The sequence below is a fragment of the Peromyscus leucopus genome, chromosome 2 (genome assembly GCF_004664715.2).
Source record: "Peromyscus leucopus breed LL Stock chromosome 2, UCI_PerLeu_2.1, whole genome shotgun sequence".
Classification (NCBI taxonomy): domain Eukaryota; kingdom Metazoa; phylum Chordata; class Mammalia; order Rodentia; family Cricetidae; genus Peromyscus; species Peromyscus leucopus.
Window position 1 is genome coordinate 119039230 of NC_051064.1, and position 20364 is coordinate 119059593.

The 20364-nt window shown below is 46.2% G+C and overlaps 1 protein-coding gene across 7 annotated transcripts in view; it reads left to right on the plus strand.

Moving 5' to 3' along the window:
- Eri3 (ERI1 exoribonuclease family member 3) overlaps positions 1–20364 on the plus strand; it is a 133196-nt gene that overhangs the window by 57650 nt on the left and 55182 nt on the right. For all 7 annotated transcript variants that reach the window (XM_028893183.2, XM_028893185.2, XM_028893184.2 and 4 more), the window contains one exon: positions 10169–10241. In XM_028893183.2, the coding sequence (XP_028749016.1) occupies positions 10169–10241 (73 nt within the window). The remainder of the gene's footprint in view (positions 1–10168; positions 10242–20364) is intronic.

Sequence of the window (20364 nt, forward strand, 5' to 3'; positions counted from 1 at the left end):
TAAAAAATATAAATTACTGGGGCTGAAGAAATGTCTTATTAGTTAAGAGTACTGACTGCTGGAGAGATGGCTCAGTGGTTGAGAGCACTGGCTGCTCTTCCAGAGGACCTGGGTTTAGTACCTCGCAACCACATGGTGGCTCACAACCTTCTATAACTCCAGTCCCAGAGCATCCTATGCTCCCTTCTGGCCTCCTCAGGCATTACATGCATGTGGTGCATATACATATATGCAGGCCAGACACTCAGACACATAAAATAATACATTCATCCTTTTAATAAAAAGAATGGGAATGGGAAATACTCTGCGTGTAGTTCCTTTAGAGTCTTCAAGCAATGGTTTGGCTCTAGGGATTTGAGGTCTGCTTTCCATGGGAGGACTAGCAGCCTGGCCTGAGGGGTATCCCAGTGCACCCGCCTGCATTCTGGTTCTGTTTGGGAACTCTCCCTAGCAGCATGTCTGGGAACAGTTCCAGCTCTGCTGCCAGACCCAGACGCAGGTGACGGCCTTTCGTCTGTACTGTAGGGAAACCAAGAGGAAATTAAATGTCATCTGCCCCCTGCACAGCAGGTTGTTGCCAGATCAGACACTGTTGATCAGAGTTGTGCAGAGGGCACCCGAGGGAAGGCTTCTGCTGCATCCACGTCCTCTGAGCTGTGGCGACTCCCAGGTGATGACCTGGCTCAGTCCCACAGCTTTCTCTTCCTGGCTGGGTTCACCCTGGCCTGGAGCCCAGCCTAGTGCTATATGGCAGCTGTGGACTGTGCCGTGCCAGAGGGCCATGTACACCCGTGGGAAGGAGTGAGAAGGGCAGGGTCTGGCAGAAGACGAGGATACACAGGAGGCAGCAAATATACCTGAAGTCAAGTCATGGATCTCTTGTTTAGGATCTTGGGAAAGCCTCTGGAAGGTAAGCATCTCTCCGTCTCCTGGACAGAGAGAATTAGCTGCCTATGGAAAGGTGTAGAGTCTTCTCATCCCATCTTCCTCAGGTCCAGAAGGATGGTGTGTAACATGTTCCTTGGGGCCTCCTTGTGGAGTTAGCTACAGTTGCTGTGAAGTGGGATGGGCAGGAAGTTGGCCAGGCTGCCTCTTGCTGTCTGGGGCCCTTCCTTTCCTTGTCCTTCCAGTGGAGCAGCCCAAGGCCTCTGAGATAAGCCTGGGTGATGGTGGGAAAGCAAGGGGTGAGACATGCCAGAGGTCACCCATCTAATGGGGCTTAGCTGGCTCCCTCCAGCCCCCCACTTGTATGTCCCTTCCTATTTTAGAGGACATCAGGATTTGCCCCAGGCTCTCCTCCTCTTGGAGTCCTGGGTGGTCCGTAGTTCTCAGTTCCTCAATAACATATATTAGCAAGGCCTTGGGAAAAGATGGTTTAGTCCTGACAGAGTTCTCCCAGGAAACTCCCCACCCGTCACCTCCCACCCCCCCCCCCAGCTGAATTCAGCATGGCTGCTGGTGGTGAAATTCATTAGTGTTCCCTGACAGCAGTGGCGACAGAGGCGCTCACTGTCTGCTCCCACTCTCTTGCTCTCTCGCTGCTGCTGCTGCTGCTTCACGCACACTGATATTTAAATCTGATGGGCTGCTTATAGACTTCTTGTACCATGACAAGTTTGGGGAGGGGGTTGGGGAGCAGGAGACAGACAAGGAGCCAGCTGTCATGCTGGTATTTCAAACAGTACTCTCTCCTGACCCTTTGCAGGCTCTAGCAAGTGTATCGTCTTTCTGAAGCCTGTGGTTGGAATTGTAACCTGCAGATATCCGAGAGGATGGGAGCAAGTGTGCAGGCAAAGTGGGCCAGTAAGTCAGCAGTGCGTTCTCCCAGTGCTGTGGGCTGGCAGAGGCCAGTGGAGGGGCAGTGCGCATGCTTGTTGAACAGGGACTTGAAGCTGATTCTCTGTCAAGTGCTGCAGGGTATTTCCCTCCATCACCAGGAACAAGGAGGTTCTTCCTCTACTGTGTTTCTGCTGTACTTGTCTTCCAGATGGACCTGGAAGCCTCTGAATATAGGAACCTGGTTTGAGTAGCTCCTGAGTTGAGCATCCTGGGTCTCATCAGTGCTCATAAAACTGTGGTGGTTTTTGTGTTTGGAGTGGGCCCTTGGCTTTTCTACCTGGTATTTGTGTGCTTTGCTTTTAAACTTGAAAGAGGAGTCCTTGGCTTCCTCCTTTATCCATAACTCCTCCCCTCAGTCCATTTTTTGAAGCTACGGAGTGATTCTGAAACTTTCCCTTTGCCATTTACCCCCAGATCACTTTTCTAGTATCTTTCCTTACCTCGCCTCATCTGGCCCAGAAGCATCTCTAAATTGCAAGTTTGATGTCTGCTGACCTTCTATCCAAAACTCTCCTCTGAGCCCCTGGTTTCAAAGTCTGTCTCCCTTGACTGGCTCCTTTAATTCTCATAGAGTAGGAGGTAATGGAGGTGATGTCCTTGCTCAAGGACAATGGCCACTTGATCAAGTTGCCAATTAGTGCAACAGAGCCCTAGAGCAGGATTGGGGTGGGGTATGGTGGTATGGTACACTGCCTGCCCATCGAGGGCCTCTCCAGCTCCAGGTCCCTCCATGGTGGAGGTCACTGAAGAACAGGCCAGGCTCCTCTCTTGCCTCCTCAAGTCTAGTCAGTGTCAGCAGTGCAGCCATTCCCGACGCAATAGACTGGGCTATCTGTCAGAGAGGGGTTACTCTAAGACGTACTACACAGCTTCCATTGGAGGCTGGACCAAGAAGGTTTGGTGGGGTGGGGGGATTCTTTTGTTGTTGTTTGGTTTGTTTGTTTTTCAAGACAGGATTTCTCTGTGTAGCCTTGGCTGTCCTGGAACTTGCTCTGTAGATCAGGTTGACCTTGAACTCAGAGATCTACCTGCCTCTGCCTCCCAAGTGCTGGGATAAAAGGTGTGCTCATAAGTCTGTTCTTGAGCTGTCAAGGACCACTTCTGATGTGATCAGCACCTGTAATCCTACAGTTCCCACTCTTTGCACATCCAGCACTCTCCTGCAACCTGTCCGATAGGCATCTAGCCCTCAGTTTCTGACTAGCATGCCTTTCCCTTATTCCCTGTTCTTGCTGATTCCTGGCCCTGAGTGCTAGACCTGGTTGGGGCAGGCCCGTGTTGTCTTTTGACATAGCATGTCACGCAAGTGAGATGGAGAATAACTAGCTTTGGTAAGTAGGAGGCTTGAGCATTAATTTTTTATACATCAACAGTGGCCAAGTGAGTGAATTCAATTATGAGTCTGCTTTTTCTCCACTCTCCTCCCTATGATGTGGTGGTTCAGAGTTGAGACAAGGAACCTGTTGAAATGAGAAACCCCTATTTCCTAGCTTGACCCCCTTACTAATTCGGGTTAAATTGCTGTGCTATTGCAGTGGTGACACATTGTGTCTGCCTCTGTTTGTATAAGAGGATGCAGTGGGGGAGGAAGGACCAATTTGTGCAGAGATAAAAGGTGTCACAGGCAGATAACTAACGTCCCAGCCTCATGCCTGCTCTCATTGTTGCTCAATTTGCTCCGTCTGGAAGCCCAGCCTTCCCTCTTTCTTCCTTCCCTCCCCTTGGTCATATTTTACCTCTATGCCACAGTGTAATGATGCCCTGCGTAGTGGGGGAGGAGATAGGCACCTCTGGCTGACAGCCCTTCCTGATAACCAAATTCTAGCCCATCCATCACTAGCCACTCTCCTCAACTTGAGGAAAAGTGATCGTGAAAGGCGGGGCTGTTCATCACTCGAGCTCTGTTTATCTCCTATGCGTGGGGAATGGAAGCAGGAGAGACAAAGAGCCACGTCCCCAGCTAAGTGCTGCTCGGGTTGGTGTGGCTGGCATATGCTGGATGCAGACTTTGGTCATGTAGACTGTGGCACCCTGACTAGGTGCTACACTAGACAGGGCTCCAGGGGTGTGGTGTCCTTCCTGGAGCTCAGCCTCTTCACTAACAGTAGTGTAGAGAATTGTGGCAGTTCTGAAATGTGGGACAGCTGGTGACAACACTCTGAGTGTTTGTATTGGAATGGGCAAATGAGGAAGCTGCCTGTACCTCAGAGGTGCCCCTTTGCAGGGTCTTTGCTCTGGCTTCTCTTGACCCCCTCCTTTCCAAAGCTGGGCCTCTGTGTCTTCATGGTCCACTGATGACTTGGAGACATTCCTTGTCTACATGTCACAGGAACACAGTGGTTTCTACAGATGAGTGATGTGTACACATTTCAGTGCTGTTGGCCATCAGGACTGACAATCCAAGTCATTCTGAGATCCATGTGCCATGGCCTTCCCCATGAAACAGAAAGGAGTAGATGATGACTCCAGCCTGCTGGTCCCTCTTCTATAAGGTCTTGAGTCTGCTCCCAAGGTGGGTTTATTGGTTAAAATTGGAAAAGAGCAAAACCTTTAAGGAATAATGTCCACAACCTCTTCCAGCACAGGTGCCTGCTCTCTGGCTGGACCTGCCTTTTGGTATCTGCCTGCCAGTCTGTCTGTCAAACCTCAGTGGTCTCCTCAACTCAAACCTAGAGGCACTCCCCCAAGCTCCGTTCACCAAATCTTCAAAGCTGAGTTCCTGCTTACAATGGTTCTACCTTGGTCATACCCATTAGCAAAGGGTGGGGTGTGGGGGCTCCCTTAATGAGCTACTCCCCTGCTTTGGCTGGCGCCAAGCTAGCCACACCTGTTTGCTATCAAGGCTGTCTGGGCCAAGCTGAACAGCTCAGTTGCAGGTGGTAGGCCTGAATGAGGGCTGGGGTGGGGAAGGTGGGGCTCCCTTTGCTTTGTTGTCTGTTTGTGGGGAGAGACATTTTCTTATGGTCCTACCCTCCCGTATTATCATCTTTCTAAGCAAAAGCTCTCGTTTTGTTATTTAAAAGTACCAGTAGGAAACTTAAGAAGTACCCCATCTTCTCTAATTTCCCCAGTTAGAGAACTTCTGGGGAAGTTAGGGAAGAGAAGAGCCTGGCGAGCATCTGATGCTAGGGAGGGTTTGAAGTTCTGTTCTGTTGACTTGAAGGGCCAGTGTGATAAGAGGAAGAGCACATGGTAAATGCCAAGGTAGAGGCCCTTTCTGGCTCTAGGCCCACAGCATTTGAAGAGTGATCATGTACCTTGCTTTAGAGCCTACAGGCAGGACTGGTGTGCACATGTGGGGGGTGGAGGGTGTCCTTAAAAGGGGCCCCTTGTATTCATGAAACTGAAGGAAGTTTTGATTTGGTGGGGGAAAAAAATCCCATTCCTTTTTATGGCCTGGACATAATTGGGTCTTTTCTATTGGCCATCAGTGATGTCATTCCGACCCCTCATAAAGAAGGGGAAATCACACCTGTGGACTCGGTGCATAAAATTTCATTGGGCAACAGTAATAAGCATGACCAGATGATGTTTGGGCAGTTGGGGAGCTTTGTGCCCAGTGAATCCAGCTGCATGGGGACCTGGGCACCATAAACTTGCCTGCACGTTTATGCCCGCAGGCTAGTTCAGGGCCCACTGCCAGTGGCTCTTTTCCTTGGGATCTGTATCTGGTAGAAACTCAGTATTTGGACCCTTTGTGCCAGGAGCCTTTGCCCTTTTCTTTGCCAGATTAGTGGATCCACGTATCTACTGATAGCCACTAACCTTCGGCTCCTAAGACTGTTGAATAAACATGTGGTCTTGAGCAGTAACTACCATCCTACCCACCTCTACAAGGTTCCAAGCTTTGCCTTCTCAGGGATGAGTCAAGGTCTCTAGGAAAATATGTGCAGTTGGCACCCATGTATTTAGAAGCCTCAGAGTCCATTTCTAGTTCTGTTCTTGGCTTGTTGCATGATTGAGCAAATCCTTTTTCTTCAATGAATCTGTTTCCTCGTCTGTGTAGGGGATGGTGACCACTCTAACTGCCTTGTGTTCTCTATGCTGGGGTAGGATTGAATGATAAAGATGTTTAGCTGTCTTCCCATGAGACACCTGGAAGTTCAAGTTCCAGCTCTTGGTTCTGTCTTTCATGAAGTTGAGTCTGAGCCCTGCTATATTTGTACTGCTTATGCTGGGAGTCAGAAGAGCACTAACAACCCTATTCCTCTCCTTGGATCTGCAAATTTCATGCATGGAGCTCCTGAATAAGATTGATGTTCCCCCTTCATACCTCAAACAGATAGAGAGTACAGAGAGGCACTCAGGATTACTGTTGGACTGTGGTGCTTTGAATGTAATTGGCCCCCATAATCTCATAAGGGGTGGTACTGTTAGGAGGTGTGGCTTTGTTGGAGGAAGTGTGTCACTGTGGGGTCAGACCTTGAGGTTTCCTATGCTCAGAATACCACCCAGTGTTTCAGTCGACTTCCTATTGCCTGAAAGATGTAGGACTCTTCAGCTACTCATGTAGCACCATGTCTGCCTGGACACCACCATGCGCCCCACCTTGATGATAATAGACTGAACAAACCTCTGAAACTGCAAGTGAGCCCCCACAATTCAATGTTTTCCTTTATAAGAGTTGTCGTGGTCATGGTGTTTCTTCACAGCAATAAAAACCCTAACGGAGACGTGCGCTGTGTTCAGCTATGAATGACTGTTGAGACGATCTTTCTTTCCGGTCTGTTCTCACTGTGGCTCCTATGGAGAGGAGCAGGCGGGATCCCGCTGGTCTAGACCCCTCCTAACTGGAGGTGATGTCTATAACTGTCATGTACCATTGAAATCCCACAGAAAAGGGACTCCCTGTTCTCCAGAGCTAGCCAGAACCAACAGGGCTCATGACATACCACCTAAAGTCATTAGAAGGTGGCTGGGGTTGGCTACAGGAAAATAAGACAGGGGCTGCTTCCCTTTTTTGATTAGGCCCCTGTGTTCCTCCTGCTTCAGGTGGCCTCTTTACAACCAGACCTCAGTGTGATTTTTCTGAAACAGTAAGCTTAGCAATCACTATGCAAAGGGTAAGGAACATCAAAGAAAAAGAAGGAAATGATATGGTTCAAATGGTCCAATTACAGTTTGCTTCTCAGGAGACTCCATTCCAGCTGCTCAGGCTACCTCTTACCCTTAGAAGCCTTGTTTGATGGCATCGTGTCCTTGGTCCTTGGCCCTATTTGGGCACACCACCTCTGGGTGCCCCTTCACCAGCCAGAAATTCTCCTCCAGAAAGCTAGTTATAGGTAACGTTGCTGTGCCACCTGTGTTTGAAAGGAACCTGCTTCTCAGGAAAGACAGCCAGGTGTGGTGACACAGCCTTTAATCTCAGCACTCAGGAAGCAGAAGCATGCAGATCTCTGAGAGTTTGAGGCCAGCCTGGTCTACAGAGAGGATTCCAGGACAGCCAGAGCTATGTAGAGAGACCCTATCACAAAAGAAAAGAAAAACATAATGCATTTTGTAAAAGTGAATCCTTAGTTTAATTTCTGAAACTCGGAGGTCAAATTGCTGTTAGTATCTGTCAAATATTTGAAGGGTGATGAAGGAACAGCTGGATTTCCCTTCAGCTTTCTGAGGTGAACCTGTCATTTCAACTGGATTCTCACAGCCCAAGTTCCTAAGAACAGGAGTCTGTGCTTTGTTCTCCATTCCCTTGTCTCTAAGAACAGGAGTCTGTGCTTTGTTCTCCGTTCCCTTGTCTCTAAGAACAGGAGTCTGTGCTTGGTTCTCCGTTCCCTTGTCTCTAAGAACAGGACTCTGTACTTGATCCTCTGTTCCCTTGTCTCTAAGAACAGGAGTCTGTGCTTGGTCCTCCGTTCCCTTGTCTCTAAGAACAGGAGTCTGTGCTTGGTTCTCTGTTCCCTTGTCTCTAAGAACAGGAGTCTGTGCTTGGTTCTCTCGTTCCCTTGTCTCTAAGAACAGGAGTCTGTACTTGGTCCTCCGTTCCCTTGTCTCTAAGAACAGGAGTCTGTCTTGTCTCCGTTCCCTTGTCTCTAAGAACAGGAGTCTGTACTTGGGTTCTCTGTTCCCTTGTCTCTAAGAACAGGAGTCTGTACTTGGTTCTCCTGTTCCCTTGTCTCTAAGAACAGGAGTCTGTGCTTGTTCTCCGTTCCCTTGTCTCTAAGAACAGGAGTCTGTGCTTGGTTCTCCGTTCCCTTGTCTCTAAGAACAGGAGTCTGTGCTTGGTTCTCTGTTCCCTTGTCTCTAAGAACAGTTGTCTTTTTTTTTTTTTTTGTCTTGGTTCTCCGTTCCCTTGTCTCTAAGTGACTCGCTCTCTACCATTCCTTACCTGGCCTGCTGATGTTAACACGCCACTCAGCAAGATCACTTGGGAACCTCCATATTGTGAAGTCCCTTGGGTTTTCTCACCTCTCATCTTGTTTGGCCACTCTAACATTTGACACTAATAACTTGATTTTAAGCTTTAAAAATCAGCTCTAGGCCAGACATGGTGGCGCACACCTTTAGTTCCAGCACTTGGGAGACAGAGGCAGGTGGATCTCTGTGAGTTTGAAGCCAGCCTGGTCTACAAAGTGAATTCCAGGGCAGCCTGAGCTGTTACACAGAGAAACCCTATCTCAAAAGAACAAAACAAACAAAAATATTAGCTCTATGTATTACAGAAAAGGGATGCATGCTTCTAGAATTTAGCCTAACTGCAAGTAATAGGAAGTAGGATCAGAAGGGCATATGTGACCTCAATTCCTGATGTCATGAAAAGGGGTGATGAATTGAGGTAGTCTTGACTCATGAAGCATTGTCTTCTTAGGAACAATGCAGTGATTCAAGACCTGTGGCCTGGAGAAGGGTAGTAGGTGGGAAGCTCTCTAAGCCCTCCGATCTTAGGAAGGTTCTGGGAAGAAGATGTGAAAGTTTTGTTCTCTGTACTTCTTTCCCTTCCCCCTTCCCTTCCCTTCCCTCCCCTCCTTCCTCCTTTTTTTTTTTTTTTCCTTCCTCCCTCCTCCTTTTTCCTTCCTCCCCTCCCCTTTCCTTTCCTTTTTCCTTTCCTTTTTCCTTTCCTTTTTCCTTTCCTTTTTCCTTTCCTTTCCTTTCCTTTCCGTCTTTGTCTTTGTCTTGTCTTGTCTTTTTTTTTCTTTTGAGACAGGGTCTCTCCATTATATAACCTTGGCTGTTCTAGAACTCACTGTGTAGGTCAGGCTGGCATTGAACTCAGAGACCCACTTGCCTCTCTGCCTGCCAAGTGCTAGGATTAAAGGCGTGTCCCACCATGTCAGACTTAATGGTTTCTATAATTTCTGAAGGCTCATTTTCCCTTCTTGGGCCCTGTGTTAGTCAGTTTTCTGTTACTGACACATACCTGAGATACCAGTTTTTAAAAAGTCTTTACGTGCTGCTGCTCTGGAGGACTGGGAATGTAGTTCAGTTGGTAGAAAGCTTGCCTAGCATGCCTGACACCCTGGGTTTGACCCCAACACTGCCAAAAAGTGTAGTGGCACAGGTTTCTAATTCCAGTGTATGGGAATTGGAGTCAAGGGGGCTGCATGAGACCCTGTTTCAAAAAACAAAACAAACACATACCAGGAGCTGAGTGTGGTGGCACGTGCCATTAATTCCAGCACTGAGCAGAAGCAGGGGATCTGTGAGTTTGAAGTCAGCCTGGTCTACATAGTGAGTTCCAGGACAGCCAGGGCTATAGAGTGAGATCCTGTCTCAAACAATCCATCAAACAGGGGCTAGAGATATGTCTCAGCAGTTAAGAGCACTTGTTGCTCTTGCAGAGGACCCAGGTTCAGTTTCCGGCATCCGTATAACAGCTCGCAATCATCTGTAGCTCTAGTTCCAGGGGATCTGAATCCTCTTCTGACCTCTGAGGGCACCAGGCACATGATGCACAGATATCTATCCGAGCAAGACACTCATGAATATAAAATAAAAAATAAATCTAAAGCAAACACCCCTAGGGCAGCTAGGAGACCACAACAGAAAACAGTACTTACCTCACGGGATCACTTTGAGAGAAAATGCGAGTAAGGACCTTAACGTGTTAAAAATAGAATTTAACAAATTAGGAAGTAGTAGCAGCTGATGTTATTCTATGTAATATCTTTTGAAACTCACATTTGGTTCTGAGGAATGGCTCTGAGCCCAGTATCTGTGGTGCTAGAGGTGGGGTGGGATATCTTCCTCAGCTGGGGACCTGCTGATGTTTTAACTCTGTGCTCTCTGTTCTGTAAACGTGGTCTTTTTTTTTTTTTTTTTTTTTACTTTGTAGCTTAAGATTCCAAACTTGGGATGTGTGTTTCCAACTTGTTCTCTCTCTTTTTTGTAGGCTTCCAGGCCAGTGCCATTATTTAGGCTTGCCAGTGGCGGATTACTTCAAGCAGTGGATTAATCTGAAAAAGGTACCACCTGAACTCCACCTAGGGCCTTTGGTTCTCCTGTACTTCAGATATGCCCCCACCAGCACACACCCCAGCTCTTGTCTTTCCTTTTGTTTTATTTTCTCAGTATCCCTTCTTTTTCTTCCCTGGGTAATATGCACTGAAATGTTGATATTTCTGGGAATGGGGAGCTGCTTGAAGGTCAGACCACTGGGTGGAGTCCGATTGGTGTCTTCCAAACATACATAGAAGTCCCAGTTAAAGGGATTTTTTTCCCCTGAATCTCTGGGCTGAGCTGTGCTGTCACTAGGAGAAACATGGTCCTCGTTGATCTTTTTTCTGTGCTCATGAGTGTGGTCCCTGTGCCTCTAGTTTGGAAGAGGGGTTTGCTCAAACTGGCTTTGCTCTCACCTGACCCTAGCAGAGCCTTGTTCATGTAGGAGAGGACAATGGAAGCCAGGCCCCTTGGGACATGAAGGAGGATCTTGGCACTAATAGAGCATGTAGACCTAGGAGAGTTTGTATGGGGGTGTGGGCTTCAGAAGTACCCTGTATAGCTAGGCTAGTTCCCTGATAGAGAATGCATCACCCGGAAAACTAGCCTTCCCTAGCACATGCTGTGCTTCTTAGGTTAACAGAAGAAACTTAAGAAGGATGTAGGAATGGGCTTTTGGTGCCTTGCTCTAGAGAAATTATTGCTCTAAAGGCCCAGGCCACTAGAAGAATGATGCCCACATGCCATGCTACTAGAGAAAAATAGCCCTGGAGCAGGCTCAGGATCTACTTGATGCAACTAGTCAGCTTAGTGATTCTCAGGAATCTTGAAGAAGGGAAGACACCAGGGTCAAGATGGAAGCTCCCTATAGGCTTAGGGAAAAGACTATTGCAAAGTTGCATTAGATACAGTGAAGATGAGGATCTTAGACTGAGTAACCAAGCAAGAGGGGTTTGCCAAGAAGAGTCTGCCTTGTAGGCAGAAAGAGCAGCCTTCTTTTGGTGTATGTGGCCAGGGTTAAACATGGACATGGAAGAACAGTAGGGGAACTAGTTCTGTGAGTATTTGCTCCACACCAAGGATGGCTGTGGACTTGGTCCCATGCTTTGTGTTCCTTTTCCCTCGTGTGCCTCCTTTGCACTCTTTTTTGTTCTCTGCTCCCCACCCCACCCCCACCTCCTGATGATCACTCACATAGCTGAGTCTCCTCTGTCACTACTCATTTTTGACTGAGGAGGCTAGGCTGTCCTACCGTTGAGCCTTGGTCTGACTGTCTCCCTTCATGAAACACACATGAAACACTGATATATCATCAGGCATATTCCCTTTCCTTGAAGATGCAGTTCAGACATCACTTCTGCTAAGCTTCTCTTCCTGTGAGGCTCCCTGGACTTGGGATATTAGTGAACTCAGTTAGAAATAAGTCCATGCTTGTTTACTTCTAGGTGTGTCCATCTGGAGCATAGAGACAGAGTCTGGTTCTTTCTTGTGTCCTCACTGGCTGGACTGGGGTCAGCTAGACTCAGAGTGTATATGCTTGCTGGCCACATCTTTAAGAACTAGCTTCATAGAGACAGACCCTCTTGGGTGGAGCTAGACATGCTGTCCAGGAAACAGTGTGCCAGCTGTCAAAGCTCATCTGAGGCTGCTTGCCAGCCTCAGCAAATGCAATGTGAAGGCCCGGCCAGGCGAGGCAGGCACTGACCATGAACAATTACTCTGTGAAGTTCACTAGACTTTTTGGTGTGGGATAGCTCTCTGCCTTTAGGTTCCTAGGCAGAAGGGCAGGAGAGTAGCTGACCCATATGGTAATTAACACCAGGGTCAGCTTGGTGCTTCAGGCTGTCTTGAGCCTCCTCAGTCAGTTCTCCACTGGACTGCCAAGATGTGGAAGCAAAGAATGGCTATAAAGGGAAACTGAGGACTCTATTCCCAGTTGGCCTTCGTTTTCTTCCTGTGAGGTAATTCAAGCAGGCTTGGGAAAAACAAGGGGTCTGATCCCTTCCTCTCCAGCTCCCAGCTGTTTTGTGTTTCAGGTGTGTGAGTATGTGAGTCACTAGACATGAACTCAGCATCCAGATTTCCTAAGGCCTCTACCCTGAGAAGAAATGAAATACTGTCTTTCCAGCTCTCCTCTCCTTCAGAAACTGAGGGCTGCCTCAGAAAAGAGTAACTTTTCAACAGCCATGTCTGGACATCTCCTACCTCCACCTACTTCCCCGTAGCAGAGCGACAAAAGCCACTGTTGGCTGACATTTGGGATGTTGTTGAATGATCGTAGATTTTTATTGAGCTGTCAACTTAAAGAAGACTTGAAGCTCTGCTCCCAGCTCTTTCCAGATTAGAGATGTTACTAAGGGATAGGAGAGTGTGTGTGTGTGTGTGTGTGTGTGTGTGTGTGTGTGTGTGTGTGTGTGTGTTCACATAAACGTAGTCTTCTGTAGAAATACTTGGAAGTATGTATAGACATAGATCCATAAAGCACAAAGACAGACAGCTCATCTATAAGCACATGTGGACCGCTTTCCTGTGTCAGGTACTGTGTTAAGTTCTGGGACCATAACAGAAAAGGTGAGAGTTGAGCATACCACTTCTCTCTTCTGTTCAGTAACATGTTTAGAACAGTTGAGAGTTGTGGATCACAAAATAAAGAACTAGATTTATTGAGGTAGAGTCTGAGAATAGTTTCCTGAAGAAGGATATCTAAATTACAGTCTGAAGGAGGAATTGGCCAATCTTAGGAAACAGCGTATGGTAAAGCCCTGAGGTGAGGAAAAGCCTGGCATCGTTATAAAAGCTAAGAAGACAGAATTTTTGTCGTTTGTTTGTTTGTTTGTTTGTTTTTGAGACAGGGTTTCTCTGTAGTTTTGGAGCCTGTCCTGGATCTCACTCTGTAGACCAGGCTGGCCTCGAACTCACAGAGATCCGCCTGGCTCTGCCTCCTGAGTGCTGGGATTAAAGGCGTGCGCCACCACCGCCCGGCGAATTTCTGCCTCTTGTTCATTGTTCTACCCCATCACAGTACAGAGAAACTTAATTGCATTTACTGAATGAGTGAGTGCCAAGCATAGGAGATGTGAGAAGAGAAAAGGGGCGTGAGGTGAAGCTGGAAGGCGAGGCCAGGGCTTACGGACCATGTTGTGACCTTGGCCCTTATCTTTAGGATGAAGAGGAGCTACTAAAAGGGTATTAAAAGAAAAATTCCACTCATTTGCTTTTTTGTTTTGTGTTGAGACAGTCTCATGCTGTAGCCTAAGTGGCCTTGAACTTTGGACAGTCCTCCTGCCTTAATAGTCCCAGTGTTGGAATTATAGGCATGAGCCACCATGCTCTTCTCATTTGAGTTTTAAAAAAGATTCTGTGGTCACTGTATAGAGAACTGTAAGAAATCAGCTACTGGTTTTTCTGAACAGGGTTGGATTTGGTGTTTGTAGGTAGGACATTTACATCATTGTTTAGGTAACATTGCTGAACTTGTGGTGTCTCAGGCCTCTGTTTATTGAAGATCAGTTTTGACCCTCTTCTGATGATTGTACAACCAAGTATGTGCATGCACAGACACACAGATCTTTAGTAGCCTATGGAGGGTGCCTGGGAAAGCACTGTTGGTGGCTGAGAGCTGTAAAATAAGACCATCGCCATAGTCCAGGTGGAGCATGGTGGTTACCTGGTTTTTATGGCTAGCTGTGGAAGGTAGAGAACTGGGATGGGCTGGAAAATGTTGAATGGTGTAGTCAATTCTGTTATGATACAAACATACAGGTTCTTAAAAATCCCTGTACTGGCTGGATGTGGCCATCCAGGCCTGTAATCCCAGCATTTGGAAGGCTGAGACAAGAGAATTGCCTTTAATGTAAGGTCAGCCTGAGCTGCAGAGTTAAAGACTAATCTTGCAGAGGATTAGTCTCAGAAACCAAACAACAGAATCTCTTACATGAAGGAAGGGGAGTCGTGCAGTAGAGATGACCTAGGGAGTGCAGTACACAGGAACTCCATCGTAGCATAGCAAAGGAAGATAGACATCTACTGGAACTGATAGTCTCCGAGTTAAATGATGAAGAAATATATAAATACCGTAATAAGTAGAGCACTTTACTTTAGATAAAAACAGTCTAAAGTTTGCATGTAGAAATGGATATAAGAAGGGCCATAGTTGGTGTGTTATTGTGATGGGGGAAGGGGGCTGTCTGAAATCAAATAGGAAATTATAAGCAGAAAGATGTGACTGTAACGTACATGATGAGCTTAGTGGCTGTTAGGTGTTGTAGATGTGTATGCGTGCGTTTTATATGATCTGACAGAGTTCTCTGTTCAACCAAGTTCAGCCTCTTTTATCTCCTCTGTCTTTGTAAGTCAGAATCCCACTATTTAGCCCAGGCTGGCATAGCACTTGGAATGAATTCCTTTGTCTCCACCTCCCAAGGACTGGGATTAGAGGTATACACTGCCATATCTGGCACATCTAGTATATCATCTGGAAAAAATGACAGAACCATGCAAAATGGGCAGTATGCTAAATTATCCTTTAATACATCAGTTACATTGGGACAGATTTGTTCTTTGAAAGTGTTATGGCAGTACCAACTGTGTACCAGACAGGAAGTGGTGATTGGTTGTTAGAGTTAGGGGTGAAAGAAGCGGTCATTATGGCCCTAGAGTTTGTGAGTGAGCACCTAGGTAACAGAATGAATTTTCTCTGCTAGTAGAAGGAGAAGCTTAAGATTTCAAAAAACAAAAAACAAACCAAAAAAACTTTTGGTGTATGGCTATTAAATTTATATGTCTTTGAGCAATTCTGTGACTCTGTTGAAGAGGTAGTTGAATGTAAGTCTAGGGCTAAATAAAGGATGATCTCTGAATAGGAGGTCCCGATTCAGACAAGTTATTGACGTACTAATGACAAGTGAAATCAAGTACGTGGTATTGCCAAAGAAGAGTATATAGGGTAAGAAACAGAAAGTCCAGAGCAGAACACTGAGATACCGCATTAGATAGATAGAAAATGAAGAGTCAGAAGGAAGGAATGGTCCCTAATAGAGATAGTTGCTGTTTAGTGGTTTTCTATTATATTCTAGACCCATTGTTTGCTGTTTTCTGCTGCTTTGACAGAATACTACAGACTTGGTAAGTTATAAACAGTAGAAGTTTATTTGGCTCACAGTTCTGGTGGAGGCTGGGATAGGTGATCTCCAGAGGCATCATCTGGTAAGAACGTTCTTGCTGCATCATGGGACAACGTCACATGACAGGAGAGTACAGGAGACAGAGAGGACAGGGTAGTCCAGCCCCACTCTTCACCCAGTGTCCTCTTGCACGAACAGCATTGATCCATTCATGTGGGTGGTTCCCATGCCCTAATGGTCTCTTAAAGGCCCCGCTTCTCGGTACTGTTTGAGTAGCAATTGAATTTTAACATGAAGTTTGGGAAGGACAGACATTCAGTCATTAGCATCTGTGCTGACCATTAAAGTTTCCACTGGCACATATGGCAGTAGATCACTTGGAATATATCAGGTATGATTGATAGTTCTTTTTTGTTTTTCAGGACAGGGTTTCTCTGTGTAGCTTTAGAGCCTGTCCTGGAACTCACTCTATAGACCAGGCTGGCCTCGAACTCAAAGAGATCCGCCTGGCCCTGCCTCCCGAGTGCTTGGATTAAAGATGTGTACCACCATTGCCCAGCAATTGAGAGATAATTCTTAATTTGTATTAAGCTTGAATCAATTTGAATTAAAAATTTCCTTGAGAAGGGGGGCGACGCTTTACATCAGGAGCAGAGGTGAATCGTGTGAGTTCGAGAGCTCTACAGTGAGTTCAGAAAGGCGCACTAGCAGAGATGTCTCGAACATTTCTTAGAACTGATATGTTAAACTTGATTAAATGTTAATTGTACAAAATGTAAAACATTGTTTCTGATAAAGCTTTTGCTTCCTAGCTGAGATGTGATATAACTATTAATTTACCCATCAGACTTGGTCTGAAAAAAAGCCAAATTATCTCATAATTTTTATACTGCTATCATGTTTAAAATGATATTTGGATCTATTAATTAGATAATTTCATGTTTTATTTGAAACAATTTTAAACCTTTATCATCATCATTTTTTATGTGTTTGGGTGTTTTGCCTTCATGTATGTGTGTCTACCATGGTGTGTGCAGTATCCACAAAGGCCAGAAGAAGGCCTCAGATCCCCTGGAACTAGAGTTACAAATGGTTGTGAGCCACCATGGGGCTGCTGAGAATCAAACCTGGGTCCTCTGGAAGAGCAGCCAGTGTTCTTGACCACTGAACTGCAACATCTCCAGCTCCAACATGTTTTACCTTTTAATGTGACCACTCTAAAACTTCAACTCTTGTATATTTGCATTGTGTTTGTACTGAACAGCCCTGGGCCAGATACTTGGCTGCTCTGCTACATCGTCTAATCCTCACAACCCCCCTGAGCATAGAGTGATGATGCTTTCACACCAGTATGCGGCAGAACTAGAGGTGAAGTTCGTTCTACCCAAATCTTCATGGCCCAGAGACAGAGGGGCCTTGAGGGTGGTGTTCCAGAGGCTGAGATAGCTGTTTACAGCCCAGAGAGAGAGAGTCATAATACCAGGGTGATCAGGTGGACCCTACTGACCTTGGTGAGAGCTTGTGAGTACAAAGTAAGGATGGGGATGAGTAAGAAAACAAGAAGGTAAGAGAAAATTTCATGTTTTCAGAGCTGGATTCTGAAGCAAAGAACAGGCAAGAGATGTGATATGGCCCTTATAGTGCTGAGGTGGGTTTGAGGTGGGCGTTATTTGAAGAAGGCCAGCCAGGCTGAAAGTGCAGGGAGAAGAGGGAATCATCAGGGATACCTCTGAGAAGGGGAGAGAATATGGAATCCTCCCTCCTTGATCGTGACAGGAGAAACGAAAAGATGGGTGCAGATCCATGTCAACAGGCTTGCTGATTTGTTGATGACAAGCTGAGGTAGTTTTCATCTCAGTTCGCTTTCTATTGCTGATGAAGACCATAACTGTGGTGGTTTGAATAAGAATGATCCCCCAAAGGCTCATGTATTTGAATACATCAGGAAGTGGCACTATTTGAGAAGCATTAGGAGGTGTGGCCTTATTGGAGGAAGTATGTCACTAGGGTGGTCTTTGAGGTTTCAAAAGCCCAAGACAGGCTCAGTGTCAGTCTCTCTCTCTCTCAGCCTACAGATCAGGATGTAGCTTTTAGCTACTTATCTAGTACCACACTTGCCTGCCATCATGCTCCCTCCCATGATGATGATGCACTAAACCTCTGAAATATAAACAAGCTCCAATTAAGAACTTTCTTTTAGCCAGGCGGTGGTGGTGCACGCCTTGAATCCCAGCACTAGGGAAGCAGAGCCAGGCTCTGTGAGTTCGAGGCCAGTCTGGTCTACAGAACGAGTTCCAGAAAAGGCTCCAAAACTACATAGAGAAACCCTGTCTTGAGAAACCAAAAAAGAAAAAAACAAACAAACTTTCTTTTAAAAGAGTTGCTTTGGTTGTAGTGTCTCTTCCCAGCAATAGAACGGTGACTAAGACAATGACCAAAAGCAACCTGGGGGAGGAAAGAGTTTATTTGGCTCCCATATCCTGAGTGACAACGGTCCATTGAGGGAAACCAAGGCAGGAATCTACAGGCAGGAACTGAAGCAGGGGCCTTGGAGGAACATGGCTTACAGACATGTTCCCCCTGGCTTGTTCCATCAGCTTTCTTATACACTTCAGGACCACCTGCCCAGGGATGGTACTGCTGCTAGTGGTCTGGGCCCTCCCATATCAATCTTTAATCAAGAAAATGCTCCAGAGACTTGCCTACAGGCTAACCATATGGAGACATTTTCTCAATTCAGATTCCTTTTTCCTAGATAACGTCAGAGTTTGTGTCAAGTTGAGAAAAACCAACCAGTACAACTTGTCAACTTGATACACAAACACATTACTTATTAAACCATGATCTTTCCTTTCTTGTTCACCCCCTCATATTAATATCAATATCATAATAGAAAGTCTTTTAAAAGTTCTACTCTAAAAATTTAAACACTTTAAAAGTTCAGTCTCTTTAAAAAATATTTACAGTTTCTTTAAAAGTCCAAAGTCTCTTTTAACTGTGGGATCCTATAAAATATAAAGTTAGTTACACCTTTCTTATCCCAAGAAGGAAAAACCAGGGCACAGTCACAATAAAAGCAAAACCAAACTCCAGTAGTGTAATAACTCTGTATCCAGGATTCATGATCTTCTGGGCTCTGGGGGCCTTGGCAGTGCCACACCTATGTCTGTCTCTGTCATCCATCCATCCAGCCTGGTAGCCTCAGGCTGGTTCAACTGCACACCTGTCCTTGTTCATCCCACAGCTCTGGCATCTCAGATGTGCTGGGCTCTCTAGTGCAGGTGAGGCTGTCCCTTCACCAGTGACCTCTCTTCAGGGACTCCAACCTTGCCATGCAGTGCCAGGTCTCAGCTGTTTTTCATGACCCCCTCCAGTTCTTCAGCTCCCATGCCACCAAAACATGTAGGAGACTCTTATTAAACATTACCAAGTTTGCCTGCTAGCTTTGGCCCCTCCGGCCACAGTTTCTATGTACTAACCCTGGGGAAATACTCCTAGAAGATTTCACCTCAGTGATGCTTATCTCTTCTTAACTACAGCTGGCTCTTTAGCCCCTGATGATCAGAACTACATATTCTCAACTCAAAATATCACGTGAACAGGGCTGGTGAGATGGCCCAGTGGGTTAAGGCACTTCTGGCCAAGCCTGACTACCCGAGTTTGATCCCCAGGACCCACATGATAAAGGAAAGAACTAATGCTATGTGTTGTCCTCTGGCTGCCCCAAGTGCACACATGTGCACAACACAAATAAGTGAATAAATATAATTTAAGAAAATAATTTTTGAAGTATCACATAAATAGCCCCAATAAAGTTTTTTGAACTCTTAGATTCTGTCTGAAACAAGCTAAGCCTCTGCGTCAGTGCTGTTGTCAACATCTTCCAGGCTCCCACAGAACATGTCAGTGAGTTCTGAATACTCAATGGCTTTTTCAGCCCAAAGTTCCAAAATCCTTCTACAGTCCTCCCCCAAACAGCCTGGTCTGGTCTATCACAGCAGTATCCCATGTTCCTGGTGCCAGTTTCTGCCCTAGTTTGCTTTCTCTGGCTTTGATGATGACTGTGACCAAAAGCAACTTGGGAGAGGAAGGTGTTTATTTGGCTGACACATCCAAGTCCCACAGTCCATTGAGTGAAGCCAAGGCAGGAACTGAAGCAGCGATCATGGAGGAACAATATTGGTTCGTTTGTTTGCATGCCTTGCTCAGTCTGGTTCTCAGACACTTCAGAACCACCTGCCCAGGGATAGCACTTCCCACAATGGGCGAGCCCTCCCATGTCAGTCTTTAATCAAGAAAATATCCCACAGACTTGCTTAAAGGCCAACCTTATGGAAACATTTTCTCAATTAAGATTCCTACTTCTCCATAATGTCGAGGTTTGTGTCAAGCTGACAAAAAAAAAAAAAAAAAAAAAAAAAGGCACACTGTCTGATAGCTTGATGGCTTTTGCTTTTCCCTGTGTGACAAGTAGGTAAACCATTTGCTGGCCACTACTAGGGAGCTCTAGGAAGACTCCCAGAAAGTAGGCGAGGATTACTGTCCCTGTGGGAGACGTTAGGAGCTGACTTGAGGACAGTAGGAGTTCCAGACAGGACATCACATAGCAGAGCCGCTCTGTTCAGAGGTCGATTCTTAGCAGCATTCAGCAGCTGGCTGTGAGTGTGGAGAAAGGAGCCTTAGGTTTGTCTGGGGTGGAGATGTGACAAAAAGATACTGTCAAGACAGCAGTTGACAGTATAGACTGTGGGATCTCAGATAGATATTGAAAAGAGGAAGGATCTGATGGCTAGGGACAAAGCAGGTAGGTAAGTCCTGCTGAAATGAGCAGTAGACACAGCTGAGTGTGCCAGATGGCAGGGGAAGAGATTTTAGTTGAACAGTGCCATGTCTAACCATGTAGAGTGGCTGGTGCTGGTAATCTTATCACTCTGGATGCTGAGGCGGGAGGATTGCTGTGAGTTCCAGGCTATCCTGGGCTATAGAGTGAGACTCTATCTCAGAAAAAATAAAAAAAGGACTAGGG